The 22187-nt window shown below is 42.8% G+C and overlaps 1 protein-coding gene across 1 annotated transcript in view; it reads right to left on the bottom strand.

Moving 5' to 3' along the window:
* zzef1 (zinc finger, ZZ-type with EF hand domain 1) overlaps positions 1 to 22187 on the bottom strand; it is a 188817-nt gene that overhangs the window by 13531 nt on the left and 153099 nt on the right. Inside the window, 1 exon segment of the mRNA XM_052035349.1 lies at positions 2888 to 3038. Within this exon segment, the coding sequence (XP_051891309.1) occupies positions 2888 to 3038 (151 nt within the window).

Raw genomic sequence — 22187 nt, 5'->3', positions numbered from 1 at the left:
GGGATGGGTTGAGCCATAAATAGAGATTAAAATCTGAGGTGTAAATAACAGAGTGCACTAATGCAGCACCATCCCCGTGCACGCTATATTTGTATTTCAAATCATTGTTAATATGCAGTTATTCCAGTTGCATGGGTAACAACTATATGCACAGAATACATGTTGCAAAACCTCTGGCAATTTTCCATAGCATTAACATTTTGACAGCACGACAACTCTAAGCTTAATTACCAAATAAATTTAGACTGGTTTATACAGTGTACAGAGAGCAGAATTATTCAGTAAGACAATAAAAGCAATAGAAGAAAAATCAGGGAGAATGGAGAAGAACAGCACTGAAACTCCATAAATGGCAAGTACTGCACTGTGACTGGAATGTTGATGACCTTTTTAATTCCAGATTAATCCAATTCTGTTTCTACATATTCACAATATTCAGGAGAGCAACATTTAATTGAGCATTTTAATTGGAATGGCATCAGTAGATGATCATGCCAACAGAACTCTATTGAACTACATCTTCCAAATGTTTTTCACACAAATGACGCAATGCATTCTGTAAAGATTTAGAGCTGAACAGTTAAAATATTTCTTGAATAAACTGAAAGTTGCGAAAGAGCTTCAACTCTGCACTTGATTTTATTACTTTTATAGCTTCACAAGTTGAATAGTACCATAGGAACAAAAAGCAGCATTGAACCCTGATGTCAAAATACATTTGGGAACAGCTTGGTCCACTCTTAGGAAGCAAAGTCTGTGGCAAGTTTCTAAATATGCACAAGAAAAATAATATGGGCTTTGTGATGGAAAATTAGCGTCAACTTACAGAAGTTGAATTATTTACAAGGGATTGTAGCACAGAAACAGACCAGAACAGCAAAATGGTCCACATTGTTATTCATGTTCAACTTGTGCCTCCACCTCCCCTACTTCTCACTCTATCAACAGGACCGGGTCATTCCTTTCTGTTTAACGCACTTTCCTAGCCTCGACTTAATTCATCCACATAAGTAGCAAGCTCCACAGTCTCACCACTCTCAAGAGAAAAGGTTTCACCTGAATTTTCTGTTGATCTTACGAGTGACTATTTTATAAAATTGTAAAACTGCATTTCTTGTTAGTTCTTGTATCATCATTATGATTTATTTACAAAATAACCTTCTCCCAATGCCAGTACATTCTCTATAATGCATGGAAGCCATACCTGTGCACAATCTGTATCGGTCATCAATCTGTGATATTGGTTGTTACTATTTTCACCCTCTGGGAGTGGAGGACATGCCCATTTGACCCATCCGGCACATCTTCCTGCTCCATACTTCTCAACACCTACATTCTTTTGTCCATGTTCTCCCTCTCCAACTGCTCCCACTCACTCACTGACCAGATAACCCAGTTTACAGTCTATCTCCATGGTCACCCTGATTTTACCCAATCAGGGGCATCCCCCACCCTCCCCTCCCTACACCTTAACAAGTTTTTGTCTCCTTCTCAGTTCCGACGAAGTGTCTTCAACCTGAAACATTAACTCTCTTTCTGTTCCCACGGATATGTTCTGACCTCCTGCATATCTCCAGCATTTTCTGTTCTTATTTTCGATTTGCAGTTTTTTTTTAATTTTTGTGCACAATATTCCTAAGTGTAGCTGGACCAACTTCTCTAATTTCATTTTATCCCTTCATGAATGAACTCGAGTGCTTGGTTTTTTTTACATAGAACATCGAACAGTACAGCACAATACAGGACCTTCGGCCCACAATGTTGTGCCGACCTTTAAACCTCGCCTAAGACTATCTAACCCCTTCCTCCCACATATCCCTCTATTTTAAATTCCTCCACATGCTTATCTAGTAATCTCTTGAATTTGACCAATGTGCCTGCCTTCACCACTGCCCCAGGCAGCGCAGTCCATGCATCAACCACTCTCTGGGTAAAAAAACCTCCCTCTGATATCTCCCTTGAACTTCCCACCCATTACTTCCCAGCCATGCCCTCTTGTATTGAGCATTGGTGCCCTGGGAAAGAGGTGCTGGCTGTCCACTCTATCTATTCCTCTTAATATTTTGTACACCTCTATCATGTCTCCTCTCATCCTCCTCCTCCTCTCCAAAGAGTAAAGCCCTAGCTCCCTTAGTCTCTCCTCATAATGCATACTCTCTAAACCAGGCAGCATCCTGGTAAATCTCCTCTGCACCCTTTCCAATGCCTCCACATCCTTCCTATAATGAGGCGACCAGAACTGGACACAGTACTCTAAGTGTGGTCTAACCAGAGTTTTATAGAGCTGCATCATTACTTTGCAGCTCTTAAATTCGATCCCTCGACTTATGAAAGCTAACACCCCATAAGCTTTCTTAACTACCCTATCCACCTGTGAGGCAACTTCCCGGGTTCTGTGGATATGGACCCCCAGATCCCTCTGCTCCTCCACACTACCAGGAATCCTGCCATTAACTTTATACTCTGCCTTGGAGTGTGTCCTTCCCAAGTGTACCACCTCACACTTCTCCGGATTGAACTCCATGTCTTATTTTCATGTCTTATTAACTTGTGTTGTCACTTCTAATGATGTGTACCCATGCTTTAGATCACTTAAGCCCTGCTACCCCAGACGAATCTATGCAGTATGTGGTCTCAATGCACCACATACTTACTTATGCTAATTCATATTTGATTAGTTAGTGGTTTATTGGAAGCCAATCAGGACTACTACAGATTCTCACATAGATTCTGTCTTCATGCAACTCACTGGGGATATTAGCTCCACGTTACTTCAAATTTAATAAATGCTGTTGTACCGTTACGAAACAGATGTAGGCTATATAAGCAACTGTCACAACAGGAGAGAGCAACTCTGATGCACACTGTTAGAAGCATTCCATCTTACCATTGCCCGCTTTTCTGCAACGTAGAATAACTCAGTCAAAGCTCGATGTAGAGGAGGAAGAATAAAAATTCCAGTCTGATCTTGATGTGCATTATTTTCCATCTTGGTGAAAAGCTGCCAGAGTGGCCTCAGCATTGTGAGGTCACAGCCACTGGGAAATAAAAAAACAAATCAAAAGTATAAATTATGGTACCCCTCGAAAAAAAATCATGTTTAACCCAAGTGATTTTAAAATAGTCTACATGGGGTTGTATCAGACATTTTGAACAGCCTCCAACAGAGATTAATGGATCATATAAAGGCATGGTCACACACTTGTCTAAATGTAAGAGTTAGTTTGTTCTCTGTTGAGAAGTTCCATCAAGGGAGCATTTGTTAAACTTCATTGTCAAAAAAGGTGGCATTGCACTTACACTGATTCCGTACATATCAAATCCTATCCAGTGATCCACTTACGAAAGCTTCGAGGGTCCATCCTTGATCATGCTTCTATTTAATATCCTCCAACCCTGCCCCTCTGGGACATTATGTGAAAGCAACTCCGGTTGTAGTGCAGGCTGATAACACCCACCTGCATTGTTTTGAAATCGTTCTCAGTGCTCATCTGACAGCTGGTAATGGATGAGCAGAAATTTCCTCCAACTAAGCACTGGGAAACCAAGCCACGGCTTTGTTCCAGCCACAAACCTCATTCCTTCTCCCCTAACTTGACCCCTCTCCCTGAAGATTTAAATCTCTTTTTCAATCTGAGTTTTAACTTTTTTTTGTGGTATGTGAACATTTATAATAGGATTAGTGAACGTCAGATCTATCAGAAGATGTCTAAAGGTGGCTGGGGTGGAATCAGCCGGAGTGCAGGTGTGGCACCTTCCAGAACTGATACTTTCTGCCACTACTGATCCTGGGTGAACCTTGGAACAGAAAAGCTTTTAAAACGAGTTGATGGCTTTAGAAGATTGCATCTGCAGGCTTTCATTTTGTGCTTGGCTCAGGAGATTACGCACAACAAATCAGATATTAAACAGCAACTTTCCAAAACCTTGCCTGTATGGAACTGTCTGCACATTGGCCAGCTGTGTTCTTATGTTAAGATTTAGGACTCCTTGTACTGCTTGAATAATAGAGAGGCTGTTCTATAGTGTGAATGGGAAAACTAGATTTAAAATTTCCTGTCTCTAATTTTGAAGAATTGAATTTTCCATCACAAAATGTTGTGAAGCAAGTCATTTGCATAAATAATCAAATTATATTTTTGAAAGGTGCCTTTATTTGCATTTGGAAATGCTTGAATTTCAAAGCGTACATCACGTTCCATCCAATCCCTGGTTTTAATTGAGCATTAATGACTTTGAAACTGTAGCCCTGGTCAAGATCAAATAACCCAAGGCACATCCTCCCCAACTTCCCTCTAACAAAATCTGATTCCTTCTTGTGTTAGTCAGTCAGTTCGCCAAATCATCAGTATTCCACGAGCTGCCTACAATACATCTCAAAGGTCAAGTGCTCTCCATGCTGCTCACCTTATCTGTAGTGTTTCTAACCTTAATCCTTTATAATCCATTGACATCTTGACTTACGTCCTATTGCTGCCAACTCCAAACAGAGCCTTCATATTTCCATTAAAAAGGCTGCTGTCAGGGACTATACTTCTCCTTCCACATCTAACACCTTTCTCCTCATTAAGTCTCAATGAACATTGCTCCCATATCTGGTTCCATTATAGTTTCTGTCCTGGCTCAGTGGGTAGGGCTCTTGCCTGCGAGTTAAAGGTTCTGGGATTAGTATCCTTCAAAGATTTAAGCACAAAATTTAAACTGGCATTCCAGTGCAGTGATAAAGAAGATGCTGTCCTTTGGCTAAAATATTTTATTGAAGTCCTGTCTGCTCTCTCAAGGTTCAAGAAAAGATCAACATTATTAAACAGAGATTGTTGGGTCATTTTCATGTTACCATCTGTGGGAGTTTACCTTGCACCAACTGGTTGGTTGATGCCTTCCCCTTAACATGCATAAAGTATTTAGCTGGCAGTAAAGTGCTTTGGGACATGCTGGGGTCATGAAAGGTGCAATATCAGTGCAAAGCTATCTTTTACTTTTAAATTTCTGGAGCAGGCAATGAGAAAAAAATGCAAGTCATATGACAAGCAATTCTTTCCTCGCCTCTGGTTTATCTCTACCACAACCATTATTTATTATTCTGACCAATGATTTTCTGAATTCTTGCTGGTTCCTCCCACAGTCTTCCAGCGTTGAAATCAAGACCAGAGTTTTCTATGCTATTTTATACTTACCAAAGAGTATAAAATGCAGTAGGGCTACAAGGGGAAAAGCATGAGTCCAGCGAACACAATGATGAACTAGGTCTGTACATGATAAGATCTAGAAATAAATTCAAAGTATGAAGCCTGGATGAATTCAGAGCTGGGAGACCGTGGGTTTATTTACACAACTTGACAAGTTACCAAATAAACTCTGGACTAACTTTCTATTAGTTTGAATTAAATTTGAAACACTAAGAATGTAGAAATTCAATTTCTAAATATGTCAAGAATGAACTATTCTTTTTTTAAAAAAAGATTTAAAGTTCAATTTTTGAGAAACATCTTTCCTCATTCCAAATGCAAATGTATGTGGGCGTAAAGAAAACACACCTCCTTCACCGTGACCCAGAGCTGTAAATCATCTCTCACTCCCTTTAGAAAAGCTCCATAGCAGAGGACAGAGTATGTATCATGAAAACCATGGAGGTACTCATGAATAACCCATTACTGTAATCAAGGCAATAGCATCCAGATAAATACACATATTCTGAAAACAAGCCTATTTCCCCCCCCCCCCCAAAGTGTTCTGCAGAATCAAGTGACACTCTCATGCCAAAACACACCATTTAATGCTCTAACCCTTTTAGTCCAACACAAAGAAACCTATGCACTTTTGTGCTCGAAACAATCAACATTATTTGCAACCTACACTTCACAGTGAATGAAAACAGCCCCATTATCCAGCAAATCTCTCTGTAATCAAATTTATCCAAAGTATTGCTAATGACTGGACTTGATGCTGTCATATTTTAGTAATTGTGATGGTCTGATAAAGGTCAGCATTTAAATTATGCAAACTCAACGCTGCAATCTCTGAGTGTTAGGGAAATGATCTGAGGCAGAGAATGACTATGATCACCTTGCACTCTGCCAAAGTTGACAGGGATCATAATTCATTCTAGTAAACAGCTCTAAGGAGACAATCAGAGCTCATCTGATGGTGGAATTCAAACTGCTTCCATAATTAGATGTGAAATGGAAAAATGCATCTTTTATAATAAACCCAGGATTGGATAGAACCTGAAACATGGTGCTCCTCAAACACCTTTCACTTATTTGATTACAAACAACTCCACTCCATGCTGTTGATGCCTGCTCAAAGAATGAGAACTCTATGCTGCTGGGTCCAGACAGTGAAGTGGGAAGTCTGGGGGAGGGATTGGAGTGGGAAAGGTCACTGATGAAGAGGAGGAAGTGAGAAAGGTTGCAGCACGGAGAGGGGGAGAGTGAGGAAGGGAGAGCCTGCAGCCTTGGGGATAAGGGGCGAGTAGATGAGAGTGGAAAACCTTTGCTGCTTGTAACGCACGAATCACACCCATTTATCCCCATCCCATCACACAATCCAAGCTGTAAAACAAGATCAGTAGGGGAAATTGTAAATGCTTTCATGGTCAGGTCCAGCTGAATGACACAAGCCGCAGTGGAGTTCTCTCTTCACTGTTCTTGAGCAAATATGAAACAAGAAGTGGACTGCGCTCTTTTCACCAAAACATATTGTTGTAAAGCACACTTTACAATGATAGTGCTACTCTCTCTTCTGATTTAGAGATTATGCACTTCCTTGGTTGTTTCGAAGACTTGTTAGTTACAACGATATACAGACAGCATAGTGAGTGAAATTCTCAGATGAAAAAGATTGTTGGCTGGTCAATGGAAATCATTTGAGGCCGAAATGAGGCTCAATTTTCCTCCCTGATGATTTGCTGCCACTTGGCAAAGAGCAAACAAGCCTTCATATTGCTCAGTGTTTAAAAGATGACACCAAGATCCAATGCTCACTGCTAGCAATTTTGCCAGAGCCAGGGTCAGATGGCTTCAGTCTCACACACCACTCCTTGAGCTTTCAATCGAGATTGTGCTTCCAGTCTAGTACTGAGGTAGTGCTACATGGTCAGTGACGATATTAGAACATAGAACATAGAAAACCTACAGACAATTCAGGCCCTTCGGCCCACAAAGCTGTGCCGAACCTGCCCCTACCCTAGAAATTACTAGGCTTACCCATAGCCCTCTATTTCACTCAGCTCCATGTACCTATCTAACAGTCTCTTGAAAGACCCTGTCGTATCCGCCTCCACCACCGTTTCCGGCAGCCCATTCCATGCACTCACCACTCTCTGAGTAAAACGACTTACCCCTGACATCTCCTCTATATCTACTCCCCTGCACCTTAAACCTATGTCCCCTTGTGGCCACCAATTCAGCCCTGGGGAAAAGCCTCTGACTATCTACCCTATCAATACCTCTCATCATCTTATACACCTCAATCAGGTCCCCCCTCATCCTCCGTCTCTCCAAGGAGAAAAGGCCAAGTTCCCTCAACCTGCTTTCATAAGGCATGCTCCGCATCCCTGGCAGTATCCTTGTAAATCTCCTCAGCACCCTCTCTATGGCTTCCACATCTTTCCTGTAGTGAGGCGACCAGAACTGAGCACAATACTCCAACTGAGCGCAATATTAGGCCAATGTCTGTCAGCTCATTTAAGTAGATACATAAGATCCCATAGTACTATACTAAGAGAAACAGGGATTGTTCCAGAGCCCTGGGCAACATTTCTCCTTTGAGCAGTCTCCAACAAAAAATATAAAATGGATAAACTGGTTAGCTAGTTCACACGTTGCTCATGAAACACCAATCCCCAGAATAACAACAAAACATTTTCCAGCGTCTGCAGTTTTTTTGATTTTCAATTACTTATCCCTGGAAGGGACAGATGAGACTGCAGACGCTGTAATCTGAAGCTAAGATCAAACTGCTCAGTGCATCAGGTAGCATCTGCGTGGGACCGTGGCTGCAGAAGGATGGCCAATGCTTCAGGTCTCAACCCAAGATGCTGACCATGTCTCTGTCTTCACAGATGGAATTGGTTTGTTATTTTCACATGTACTGAAATATTGTGAAAGCTTCTGTTTGTGCGCCATCCAGGCAGATCATTCCATACACAAGTACATCGAAGTCTTAAAAAGTAAACAATGCAGAATATAGTGTTGAGCTACAGAGAAAGCGCAGTGCAGGCAGATAAATAAAGTGCAAGGACCATGACAAGATAGATCGGGAGGTCAAGAATTTATCTTTAGTATATGAGAGCTCTGTTCAAGAGTCTGATAACAGCAGGGTAGAAGCTGTCCTCGAGTCCGGTGGTACAGCTTTCAAACCCTTCGTATCTTCTGCCTCATGGGACAGGGGAGAAGAGGGAATGACCAGGCTGCCTGAGTCACTGAGTTCCTCTAGCAGTTTGTGTTTTCCATTGATCCCTGGGAAATTGTTTGCCACATTACCCCGATCACAGTGACTACACACAAAAATAAAATAATTGCAGACGCTGGGAACTGGAAACAGAACAGGCTGGAAATGACCAGCAGATTAGGAAGCATCTCAAGCACAAAGAAAAACCAGTTATGAAGCTGAACACCAGACTTGCACTGCATTCTGGAATCTTGTGTCCATTTCCCATTATGCCTATTCTTGGCATAATCAATATATCAATATGCGTAATTTGAGACATAAAATGAGATAAGTACAGCACATTTTTCCAAAAGCTTTCTTCTCATATTACGGCTTATGACACCTCATCAGAAGTGAGGTAGGTTAGAAATCAAACCTGTGTGAAGTTGGGGGGGCAGGGGGGGGGGGGGGGTGGTGGAGGTGGTGGTGTGTTGGGGGGAGTGGTTGCAGAGAACAGTGGGAATGTCTGAGAGAGGTTGAAGACCAAATGTTGGTGGTGCCGACTGAGGGAGGGTAGTGAGGACTGCTCATCGTGGATAATCTGACCGGAGGAAATGTAAATAGTAAAAGGTATGAATGAAGAAATTCAAGGACTATCAAATACAACCCAGAGAAGCAAAGCACTGCAGATGCAAATGGAAATAAAAACAGAATGCTGGAAAAACTCAGGTGAGGCAGTGTTGAAGCAAACTAGAAAGAACCATAGAACCATACAGCACAAAACAGGCCCTTCAGCCCACCGTGTTGTGCCGTCCATCAGACCACCCTCACACTACCTAACCCCTTCCTCCCGCATATCCCTCTATCTCACGTTCCTCCATATGCCTATCCAACAAGCTCTTGAACTTGTTCAATGTATCTGCCTCCACCACCACCCCAGGCAGTGCATTCCATGCACCAACCACTCTTTGGGTGAAAAACCTCCCTCTGACATCTCCCCTGAACCTCCCACCCATAACCTTAAAGCCATGACCTCTCGTCTTGAGCATTGGTGCCCTGGGAAGGAGGCGCTGACTGTCTACTCTATCTATTCCTCTCAATATTTTATATACCTCTATCATGTCTCCTCTCATCCTCCTCCTTTCCAGTGAATAAAGCCCTAGCACCTTAAGCCTCTCCTCATATTTAATACTCTCCAATCCAGGCAGCATCCTGGTAAATCTCCTCTGCACCCTCTCCAATGCCTCCACATCCTTCAGATGACTTCAGATGACAAGTTCTATAGGCCTTAATGTGCCACGCTGGAAAGGTGCTATGCCTCAAGCTTTTGCTGGGCTGCGCTGGAACAATACAAGAGTCCAAACACAGAAATCAGAGTGGGAACAGGATGGGGAATCAAAGTGACAGACCACTGGAAACTCAGGGTCACCCTTACGGACTCAATTGAGGTATTATACAAAATAATTACATAATCTGCATTTAATTTCTCTGACAGAGGAGACCGATGCACTCAGATAGAAAAGACACAAATGAATCAGTGTTTCACCTGGAAGGAGTGTTTGGGTCCCCAGATGGCAAGAAGAGAGAAGGGCAGGTGGTGCATCCCCTGCATAGAGACAGAATGTTGTACTCTGCAGAAATGACCCTTCAGCCAACACTAATCCCATTTACCTGCATTAGGTCCATATCCTTCTATGCCTTGCCTGTTTAAATGTCTGTCTACATGGCTCTTAACTGTACTGACTATATCTGACTCCACCACTTCCTCTGGCAGCAAGTTCCAGATATCAACCGCTCCGTGCATGACAAAACTTTCTTCTCAAACACCCTTTAAAACTGCTTTCTCTCACCTTAAGCCTGTGTCCTCTTGTTTTTGATAATCCTACCTTGGGAAAAAGATTCTACCCCATCTATGCCTCTTATAATTTTATATACCTTCATCAGGTATACCTCATCTTCCTTCACTCCAGGGAAAACAAACCTAGCCTGTCCAATCTCTCTCCATAACGAAAGTCCTCCAATCCAGGCAACATCCTGGTGAATCTCCTCTGTAGTCTCTGCAAAAGCCTGAAAGCACATACCTCCAGGCTCAAGGACTGCTTCTATCCCGCTGTTATAAGACTATTGAACGATTCCCTAGTACTATAAGATGGACTCTTGATCTCACAATCTACCTCATTACGGCCTTGCACCATTTTGTCTATCTGCACTTTCTCTGTAACTCTAACACTTTATTCAGCATTCTGTTATTGTTTTCCCTTATACTACCTCAATGCACTATTATAATTAAATGACCTGTATGGACGGCATGCTCCTTTTAGTGTGGCAACCAGATCTGCACACAATACTCCAAGTGCGACCTAATTTGTGTTTTGTAGAACTGCAACATAACGTCCCAACTTTTATATTCTATGCCCCAACCTAAGGCGGCAAGCATGTCATACACGTTCTTCACCACCCTTTCTACCTGTCATTTTCAAGGAACTGTAGACACGAATTCCAATGTCCCTCTGTTCACCAACATTCCTTAGTGTCATACCATTTACTGTATACGTCTTACCCCTACTTGACTTCCCAAATGCATCATATTGCAATTGCTAGGATTAAATTCCATCTGTTATTCCTCCGTCCAATTTCCCATCTGATCTATATACTGCTATAGCCTTAGACAATCTTTCTTGTTATCCACAACACAACCAACTTTCGTGTCATCCACAAAGTTACTAATCATACTTCCTACATTCACGTGCAAGTTGCTGATGTACATCACAAACAAGGCCCAGCACTGATCCTTGTGGTACACCACTAGACGTAGACTTCCAGTGAGAAAAGCATCCTTCCACCACTATCCTCTGCCTCCAATCACCAAACCAGTTTTGGACCAATAAGCCAGGTTGCCTTTGATCACATGGGCCTTAACCTTCTGGACCAGCCTACCTTATCAAGTGCTGTACTAATGTCCATATAGACAGCGTCTACCATCCTGCCTTCAATCTTATTAGCTACCTCCTCAAACAACTCAGTCAAATTAGCAAGGCAGTTTCATGCAAAGGTGCTATGAGAAGGGGAGTGGGTAATGGTGGAGATGGAAGAGCAAACCGGAACATTGCAAAAGGAACAGCCTTTTGGGAATACGGGAGGGGAGGGGAGGGGAGGGGAGGGGAATCGTAATGAAGGTTGCAGACATCACAACGATTTGCTGATTGTGGAGGCTGGTGGGGTGGAAGATGTTGACAAATGGAACCCTGACCCTCCTCTTGGTGCTACGAGAGGCAGCGAGTGCAGAAGTGTTGGAGATAGAACAGATGTGTTAAGAGTACCTGTCAACTACAACAGAGGGAAACTGAGGGCAAACACTGCATTTGAATCACTTTAAGATAACCATCAAGTCACTGGCAAACCTTCAAGATAAAAAAGCAAAACAGATTCTTGCTGGCGAGATGCTTGGCAAGACCATCATTATAAAGAAGGACCAGCTTGTTTCCAAACCAACAGCAGGAACTGATCAACAAGAGACTCCAGACATACCAAAGGCCTTGGATAATTGTACACAACATAGTCCAACTATAGACAAAAAGCAAACTGGTGTTCTTATCAAAGCCCTCCACCACATAGTTAGTTTTGCATGTTCTAAAATCTACAAGCAAAACAAGTAACATAGTATTAAATAACTATGTATATAGCTGATGAACTGTGGCTACAGAACCATCTAATTTTACAGCACAGACTGAGGCACTTGGCCAATCATGCCTGTGTCAGTTCTCTAAAAGACCCAAGTGCAATGAAGGTATCGACTTGTGTTCAAGGCTAGAGTGGAAGTGAAATATCAGCCGTCAATCCTGATGTAATTTACCAATGTCGTAGCTTCAGGTAGAGCACTGACCTGTCATATACATGCAGAAAAACCGTAGCAAGCCCTCATCTACCATCAGGTTACACAAACCAATCCCAATTTGATAAAATCAATTCAATCCTGATGAAGGATCATCAATCTGAAATATTAGCCCTTTCTCTCTGCACGGATATTGCTTGAACTGCTGAGTTTTTCTAGCATTCTAGATTTTTATTCCAGAATTTCAGCATCTGCAATGTTTTGCTTTCTACTCTACATTTGGTCTAGCTCAAATGTTATTTTGAAAGATAAGATACATATTTATGAATGGAAACAGGTTGAATGCTGGAACTGATGCAGCATGAAGCCAGTGGTTTGCTGGTGGCATCCTTCAGTCTGTGAGATTATGGCTATTCAATATTCAAACTTTGGTGAGGTTATACCATGCACTACACTTCCAATCATGAATAAATATGTTGATTCTGGAAAGACAATGGAGTTTGCTGAAGTGCCACACTGGATATGTCATTGGATAATAATGTGGGGTTACCTATAGGTGTACCTTGCTTCCAGCACTGGCATCTACTATATCACCACTGAAACCAATGACCATCATCATGACGTTTCATCCCACAACTAATTGCACCATTTGCTCCTGTTATCAGGTACAGTTTCCCCCTTATCATAATCAGTGGTTGGGGCTTTCGTATCCTTTTCAGTAACAGATTTGGAGCTTTGGGCACCATGCTACTCTTCGGTTTGGGCCACCTACCCATATTGCCTGGGGAGGCAGCACCTACCTAACTCAGCAAAGTCTCCTTGGGGAATGGCTCTGCTTGATGAATGCTGGAATGTTTGGCCCCATTGCTTCTGAGAGGAGAGTTGCGCTAGAAACTTCTCCTTTTCAGAGGATGCCTAGAATACACCACAGACATTAAAGCTGGTTGTTGTTGAGACTTCTTTCTTGGCAGCTGTCTGTAGGCTATGCTCCACTGCCATGCAACTATGCGGTATGAGTGCAGGTCATCCAAATTAGCACTTTATTCCCATGGGTGAGATTATTCTTCCATGCCTGCTTTGTTAATTGACCAAAAGGTGGTGGCTCCCTTTTCAACAGCAGAGCTCTTTGTCAAGAGAAATGTTGTCTTTCAAAATGGATCCAAGATAACCAATTCTGTTCACTGCTTCCAGTGTTGTTGAATCTGATCACAGGCAGAACCTTGCCTCATAATAAGTCTTCTTGACACTAATAGTGTGGGAAAACATGGTGCAGGCATGGGAAAGATGAACCATGAGCTACTGAAACTAATCTTCATTCCGTGGAACTAGAGCTGCAACATCAGCATGGAGGAGGTTTTTTTCTAACTTTCAGTCTGAACGGATGGAAAAGCTTTCCATCTGATCGTGGCTAAAAATGTTCTCTAATCATGTATTCATGGAAAATGCAAGTTAGGAACAAAGATGACAAAAAGACTGGGGCCAAAACAAGCCCTGTTTCAGCATAAACTTCATCTCAAAACTATAAGTAAAACTGTCAAACTCTCCAGAGATGTGCATGTTGTCAGGAATTTAAGAAGTGATACCTGGAAGGAAGTGAGACCTACCCTGCTACTGGTATCAATCCTTTGGTGGGCTCCACTGAAAATTACTGGAGTGGAGGTTGCTGGCCCTGTTACTTCTCAGAGTTTTCACACACACTTAAGTAGGTTGAATGCTGGATTTGTTTAATTAGGTTGTAATATTTTAAGTCACAAAATACAATTTCAACTACATTTCCTTCTGATATTCTTCAGAAATGTTTGACTTTGCAACATGGAAAATGACTAACCTTCAAAAGCACTACACAGGCTATGAAATTCATTGAAGCAATTGTCTGTTATCGAGTTGCTGAAATCACTGAGTATCTTGGTGGCTCATCTCTACACACAGCCAGTATCACGTCTGCTTTTTAATCAGGCAGTTTCCCACTTGTCATAATCAACGTTTAATGATTTCACCTTCCTTTTACTAACAATCTTAAAATGGAGCTCTTAGTTTCTTACCAGTTTTTTATCTTGGGCTTGGGCAACCTCTTACAGTCACAACTCAGTTCAACTTGTAGTTCTGGATATATACCATGTTCAACTGACTAAATGAAGTTTTCATTCTTCTTATTGTCCAGATGGATTTACAGCAATTATTCATTTCTTAGCACAAACAGGGTCACTCACAGCATCAAGTGGATTTTCAAATTACGTTAATCCTTTATGTATAGGCTTTCCTTGGCGCAACCTCTTAAAATCTTTTGATTTGCAGGACTGACAGACAAGGAAGACTCTCACAGCCCATCTTGATTCACACAACAACCCAATGCTCCTTCCACTGCTGCTTCTAACTGCTTCATCGCCACTACATTCTAAATGCTGCTCATCCTGGGTAAAGAGCTACCTCCTGATATCAGTCTAATGTTTGTTCACAGGAGTAAAAAGAATCTTTATATTGTTCAAGATGAAGCTCTCATATGGCATTTACTGTCTTGAATACCTCTAAGCTCACCTCAGAAGATGCCTCCTATCAAAGATGGAAAGTCTAAACCTCTCTAGTCTTTCTTGATACTTCAGATTCAACACCATGGATCAGCTTTGTTTAACTTTGCTGCATCATCTACAAACCTTGAATAACTGGTACATTTGTCTGGATGTCATACTCAAGGTGCAGCCTGACCAAAGCATTGGGCAGTTTGACCATAACATCCATGATATGGATCAACCTTATGTCAACCATACGATCTCTTTAACTTCTTTCAGCTCTATAGGTTACTGCAGGTATTTAAATATTCTATGGCTTGATAGAATTTTCAATTTGCAGGGCAGGAAGACTGTATGAGAGCAGGAACGTTGCAGAAGAGCACAGCCCACGGAAGATTATTGCCATTGCTCCGATTTGCTGCTTCTGTCCAGAAGGAACCCTCTGCGTGTGTCCAAGTTCCAAATTTGGTGAGGAAGTGTAAATCCAGAGCTGAATTAGCATTCAGACTCCTCTTTTTCTGCTTCTGGTTCGCAATCAATCTGCACATTGTAAATGTTTCCCCCAGGCCTTGGAGCTTCCAGTCACAACTTACTTCAACTAGTGACGGGGAAATAACAAGTTCAACTGACTAAATAAAAGCTTCAGCCTCTCACTGTCCAAAAAGTTTACAGCAATTGCGATTTCTGTAGGAGTCTGAATGGATTGGTGCAGTATCACATAGCAATTCCAGCTGGCTGACTCCCCACTTTTACAGGTATGGTGCAGCTTTGAATTTACTGTAAATTCAGATTCTAAACTGGTTTGTGCTGTTGGGGCCCTTGTTCAGAAAGCCCCTTGGGGTAAGGGCTCCCAATAGGTCCTGCAATCAAGAGATTTGTACCAGTCTGAAGCTGATCTAGATCAGCTAATGCTAAGTTTTTCAATTACCACAATTATTTCAACAACACAGGAAAAAATATCAGGAAGTAATAATCTTGGATAGAAATAATCACATTTTAGTTATGAGATGATGATATTGCACCTGTCTCCTAATTGCTTTGCTGAGAACATATCTGATGATTTCCCTATCATCAGCTCCACAAAATCATAGCTCAACTAATGCTTCAGCTACACATACCATAGTTTTATGATTTGGACTCCAAGGGAACAGAATGTGAGTTTGCTGATGACACCGGACTGAGTGGGATTGTGAATTGCGAGGGGGGTTTCAGGGTGAGAGGTGGAGTGTGCAAAAACATGCAGCATAATGTGGATAAATGTGAAGTTATTCAATTTGGAAGGAAAAAATGGTGTTAGATTGGGAAGTGTGGATGCATAAAGAGATTCGGGCGTTCTTATACAACTGTCACTGAAAGCAAACACGGGTGCAGCAAATGGTATGTTGCCCTTCAGAACACGACTTACGTACAGGAGAAACAGTATTTTGCTAGAGTTTCACAAGGCCTTAGTGAGACCCGGAATATCGTGCAATACTTTGGTCTCCTTAATCAAGGAAGGATACAGTTGCCATCAAGGCAGTGCAACAAAAGTTCACCAGACTGATTCCTGGGGCGCCAAGACTGGTGCACGAGAAGAGATTAGACTGACTAGGCTTATATTAGAATTTAGAAGACTGAAACTTGATCTAATTGAAACACACAGAATTCTGACAGAGCCAGACAAAGTGGATGCAGGGATGCAAACTGGATTCATGTTTCCCCTGGCTGGAGAGTCTAGACTGAAGAGTCACTGTGTCAGGTTACAGGGCAAGAGATTTAAGACTAAGATGTGGGAAAATTTCTTGACTCAGAGGGTGGTTAACCTGTGGAATTCACTGCTACAGATGGCTCATGGGCCAAGTCCTTGAATACATTTGAGAGACAAATAGATATATTTGTAGATGCAAAAGGCATCAAAAGGGCTATGGCGAGAGCTTGGGAATGTGTTATTGCAATAGGGGAGTGTACTCAGTGCTCAGCAGGCTCAGAGAGCTGAATGGCCTATCCCTGCTCCTGTCTTGTTTTTGTGTTTCAAATGAATTGCTAAGATTTCAGGCATCAAGCTGATTTAGAAGAGTTTCTGTACAATTTAGGCATTATAACGGTACGATTATAGCACTGGGTTTCGGTGTAATTTCATTATTTATGCGTGAATCTATTTATTTTAAACGGAATATTGTGGTCCTGAAATGCTATTTACCACTTGGAGAAAATGGCCAAACGTGTTCCTCAGTAAACACCAAAATGGTGAAAGACAAATTTAGCCTGTGTCATATGATTCTATTTACAACATGCATAACATTAAAAGTACTGTTAATAGAATATTCCATCTCTTGCTCAAGGATATGGATGCTGCTGCTTCACTGCTCCAGGGACCCAGGTTTGATCCAGACCTCCAGCAGAGTTTGCACGCTCTCCCTCAGACCATGTGGGTTTCCCCTGGGTACTGCAGTTTCCTCCCACATCCCAAAGATGTGCAATTAAGTAATTGGCTACTGTAAATTATACCAATTATAAGTGGGTGACAGAAGAATCAGCGTGGATTTGATGCACATATGTAAGAGAATAGATTATAGGGAAACAAGTGGGGGAATGGGAGGAATGGGTCTGAGAGACAACACAGACTCAGTGGCCTGAATGATCTTGTTCTGTCATAAGAAAATGAGTTTGAAAAAAGTAAATTGGGAAGACAGGAGAACACACATCAGTCGTCATTGAGGGGTCAGTGGTGGAAAGGGTGAGCAGCTTTAAGTTCCTGGGTGTCAACATCTATCCTGGGCCCAACACACTGATGCACCATGAAGGTAGTACGCCAGCGACTAATTTGTTAGGAGTTTGAGGAGATTTGGTGTCACCAAAGACTATTGCAAATTTCTACAGATGTATGGTGGAGAACATTCTGGCCGGGTGCATCACTGCCTGGCATTAAGGCTCCAATGTGCAGGATCACAAGAGGCTGCAGAGGGTTGTAGACTCAGCCAGCTCCATCATGGGCACAGCTCTCCCCACCATTGTGGACATCCTCAAGAGGCAGTGCCTCAGGAAGGTGGCATCCTCACCATCTGGGACATGCCTTCTTCTCATTACTACCATCGGGGAGGAGGTACAGAAGCCTGAAGGCCCACACTCAGTTTAGGAACAGCTTCTTCCCATCATCAGATTTCTGAACGATCCGTGAACCCTACGTTATTATTCCCTTTTTTTTGCACTGTTTATTTATTTTTGTAATTTATAGATTTCTGTGTCTTTGCACTGTACCCGCAGAACAACAAATTTCACATCGTATGTCAGTGATAATAAATCTGATTCTAATGAACCACTCATGTAAAACCACACTTCCTACATGTACTGAGATACAACTGCTACCAACTATACTGAAAAAATAACTCAAAACATACTGGCATTTTCAGTAAGTCACAAACCATTCTTACACTTTGCAAATTGGCAGTTATAATACCGGACTACTAGAGCATAAATAATTTTGCTGGTAATCTGCTCTGCACCCGAACTCCAATTAGATGGAGGAACACCAGTGGTGCAGCAGTTAGCACTGCTGCCTCACAGCTCCAGTGAGGCAGGGTCGATCCTGACCTCCAGTGCTGCGTGTGGGGAGTTCTTACTGCGACTGCATGGGCTTCCTGTGGGTGCTCTGGTTTCCACCTACATCCCACAGATGTGCAGGTGGGTAGGTTAACTGGCCACTCTGAATTATCCATGAGTAGGCAGGTGGCAGGGGAGCTGGGCGTGAAGAAAATTAATGGGACTGACAGCAAGAGGACTGATGGAAATGCTCTGACAGCCAGCATAGACTCAATGGATCGGATGGCATGAAGAAATATGAAAATCACATCAACAGCAGTATAGTGGTCCCGTAACTAGTAAATCAGAAGCCTGGACTAAGGTGATTCAGAGTAAAGTTCAAACCCCAAAGTAACTGATTAAGAATTAAATAAATCTGAAATAAAAGCTAGAATCAATAATAGTGGCTATGAAACTACTGGATTCTTGTAAAAAAAACCTGTGAAAATCAAAGCTCAATGCAACACCTGCCCTTTCACTTTTTCCTTTCTCACCATCCAGGGACCCAGTCTTTCCAGGTGAAGCAGGGATTCACTTGCACTTCTTCCAATCTAGTGCTCTGCATTCAGTGTTCACACTGTGGTCTCCTCTACATTGGAGAAACCAAACACAGATTGGGTGATTGCTTTGCGGACACCCGCGTTCAGCCCACAAGGGCGACCTGAACTTCCTGTTACCTGCCATTGTAATTCCCTATCCCACTCGGATCTTTTAGCCTGTGGCCTCCTGCACTGTCACAGGGAGGCCCAACATGAGCTTGAGGAACAACACCTCATCTTCTGTCTGGGCAAGTTGCAGCCTTCTGAACTTAACGTTGAATTCGACAACTTCAGGTAACTTGATTTCTCGGTCTGTATCAGTCTCCCATCTGTGATATTGGCTGGGCTTGTTTTCTTCTTTCTGGGAGTGGAGGACATACTCAGCCTGACCTGCTGCTCGGCATTTTGCAACTGCAACATTCTACTGTCTATGTTCTCACTCTCTAACTGTTCCCATTCACCACATAACCTTGCTTGCACCAGATCCCCATGGTCAGCCCAGTTTTACCCTGTCAGAGACATCCCCTCCCCATCTCCCCTGCAGATTCACAGGCTTCTTTTTGTCTTCTTTTCCATTTTGATGAAGAATCTCCAACCTGAAACGTTAACTCTGTTTATCTTCCCACAGATGTGACCTGACCTGCTGTGTTTCTCCAGAATTTTGTGTTTTTTGTTTTGTAAAAACTCAACTGATTCACGTCACTAATGCTAATAGGAAAGAAAATCTGTTCTTCCCTGCTTGGCTTCGTCGTCGTGGCTATCCCTCGAGGTCGAGGATGATGGTCTTCATTCCGTTGATCTATTTATGGGCTCTCAAGTGGCTTATGAGTCCAATCTTGGCTCTGAAAATTAAGCCCACAGAGCGAAGACGCCTGTGCGTGTATTTGTTTAACGTGTACTTGATGTTGCACTACAAAAAGCACACGATACTTCACAAATCAACCGACTGATTCCAATGGCATGGAAACCACGACGATTGGAGCCGATGGATTTGTTGCAGCCTTCATCCGCCTTCGCAGCTGTTGAGTTCGAAGTAACTTCGTCCGCCTGTTCCACCACTGAGGTCTTGGTTGGATTGTTCTTTGTCAAGGACCTCACCATCGACCTTACTGCCATGGGTGATCCTACCAGGAGCATAGCTTCAGACTGCATCGCTCTCGGGATCTCAGGACCACACAAGCTTCTCCACCACGACAAGGTGACAATCCACGGAGAAGATGCCTGGCTTATATTATGTGGTTGACATAATTTACCTCTAAAACTGCTTGTTCAAAATGCTACAGAAAACACTACGAAATTGGACTGACCACCCGAGTATACCCAGTCCAATCAGCCCTGCAAGGTCACCCTTAAACTAAGGAAAATAAACTACCTAAACTAGTCACCCAACAGCCATGATCACAGAGACACAGCTTGCAGCCAAATTATCATCCCTACATATATCCCGTGTCCCTAGCAGGACAAATCTACCAGAGAAAACAGCAGTGACATTATCAGGAGGGAGAGGAGTCCTGAGGATAAAAATAAACTGCAGATGCTGAAATAAAACCACTCTGCTGGAAACACTCAGCAGGTCAGGCAGCATCTGTGGAGAGAGAAACAGCACTGGGAACTGGGAAAGAGAGAAAAAAAGTCAGTTTTAAGTGACAGAGAAGATGGAGGTGGGATGGGTAGGACAAGGGGAATATCTGTGATAAGGTGAGACAAGATGGGTTGCAACAGTGCAGGAGGCCACAGGCAGTTAGGTCCGAGTGAGAGTGGGATGGAAAATTAAAGTAGCAGGTAAACCGGAAGCTGAGAGTCACTCCTGCAGACTCAGCACAAGTGCTCTTCAAAGCCATCACCCAATCTGTGTTCGGTTTCTCCGCTGTAGACACCACACTGTGAACACTGAGTGCAGTACACTAGATTGGAAGTGCAAGTGAATCGCTGCCTCACCAGGAACAACTGTCTGGGTCTCTGGACAGTGGGAAGGGAAGAGGTGAAAGGACAGGTGTTGTATGGATCACGTAGTTGCATGGAAGAGTGCCCTAAGCGGTTGGTGGGAATGGAAGAGTGGACCAGAGAATCATAGAGTCAGAGAGATACAGCACAGAAACAGGCCATTCGGCCCACCAAGTCCATGCTGACCATCAACCACCCATTGACACTAATCCTACATTAATCTCATTTTTTTTCTCACCACATTCTCATCACCTCCCCCTAGATTCTGCCACTCATTGTGGCCAATTAACCTACCAACCCGCACGTCTTTGGGACATGGGAGGAAACCCAAGTGGTCACGGGGAGAGTGTGCAAACTCCACACAGGCAGCACACATGGCTCTCTGCCATTGCAAGGTGGTGTCTCCACTAATTGTGTCGCATGTGTCATGAAGAGAGTGATCCCTTTGAAATGCTGAAGTGGGTGGGGAGGGGGAGGGGTGAAATGTGTGTTTGGTGGTGGAATCTTGTTGGAGCTGGCAGGAATCGCAAAGGATGATATTTTGAGTGTGGAAGCTGGTGGGGTGGAAGGCAAGAACCAGGTTGGTGGTGCAGAAGTCAATTCAATTCACTGCAAGTGGCAAAGGGTTGAACATTCTAACTACAGTAAAGTATGGGCCATTTAACCTTCTGGATATCCTGGCAGGTGACTTGTGTTGAAACAGCTTGGCTGAAGGTATGGCTTACCCTGGAGCACATCTACAACACAAGTAAATGTCCAATATAAAAATTAAAAATTGACAGCTTTATTCTATCCAAAGAAAATACCGAATTCCTATCTTATGAGCCTATTCTCAATCACCAACAAGGTGATGGAAGGTGCAGTTGCTAAATCTATTAAGTGTCATTTTGTCAACAATAACCCACTCTAAGATGATCAGTTATGGTCCTGACACACAGTTGCAGCTCCAGACCACATTATAGTCCTGGTCCAGAGATAAGGTAAGAGTGCCTGGCCTTGACATCAAGGCAGCATACTTTCAAATGTGATCACCCTTAGTATCAAACAATGTTAATACAATTAAAGTTGATATGAGTCCGGCGAAAATTCTGCACTGGCTGGACTGATACCTAGCACATGGTTGCTCCAAGAAAATCAGTTCATTGTGACAAGAATTCCTCAGTGCAAAGCCCAAGGCATAACCATCTTGAGCTGCCACATCAGTGACCTTCTCTCTATCATAACACCAGAATTAGCAATGTTTGCTGATGATTCTGGCATTCAGTTCCATTTGCAATCTTCATAAAACAAAGTAGATCCTGTCTGCATGCAGCAGAACATGGGGAAACATTCAGGCTTAGTCTGAGGGCATGCAACATTCACATCACAGCTCCAGGGAATAAGTATCACCAAGAGAGTCTATGCACCTAGCTTTGACGTTCAGTGACATTACCT

Source organism: Pristis pectinata, chromosome 21 (assembly GCF_009764475.1).
Source record: "Pristis pectinata isolate sPriPec2 chromosome 21, sPriPec2.1.pri, whole genome shotgun sequence".
Classification (NCBI taxonomy): domain Eukaryota; kingdom Metazoa; phylum Chordata; class Chondrichthyes; order Rhinopristiformes; family Pristidae; genus Pristis; species Pristis pectinata.
Note: the sequence above shows the minus strand (reverse complement) of the source record. Positions and strands in the feature narration are given on the sequence as shown.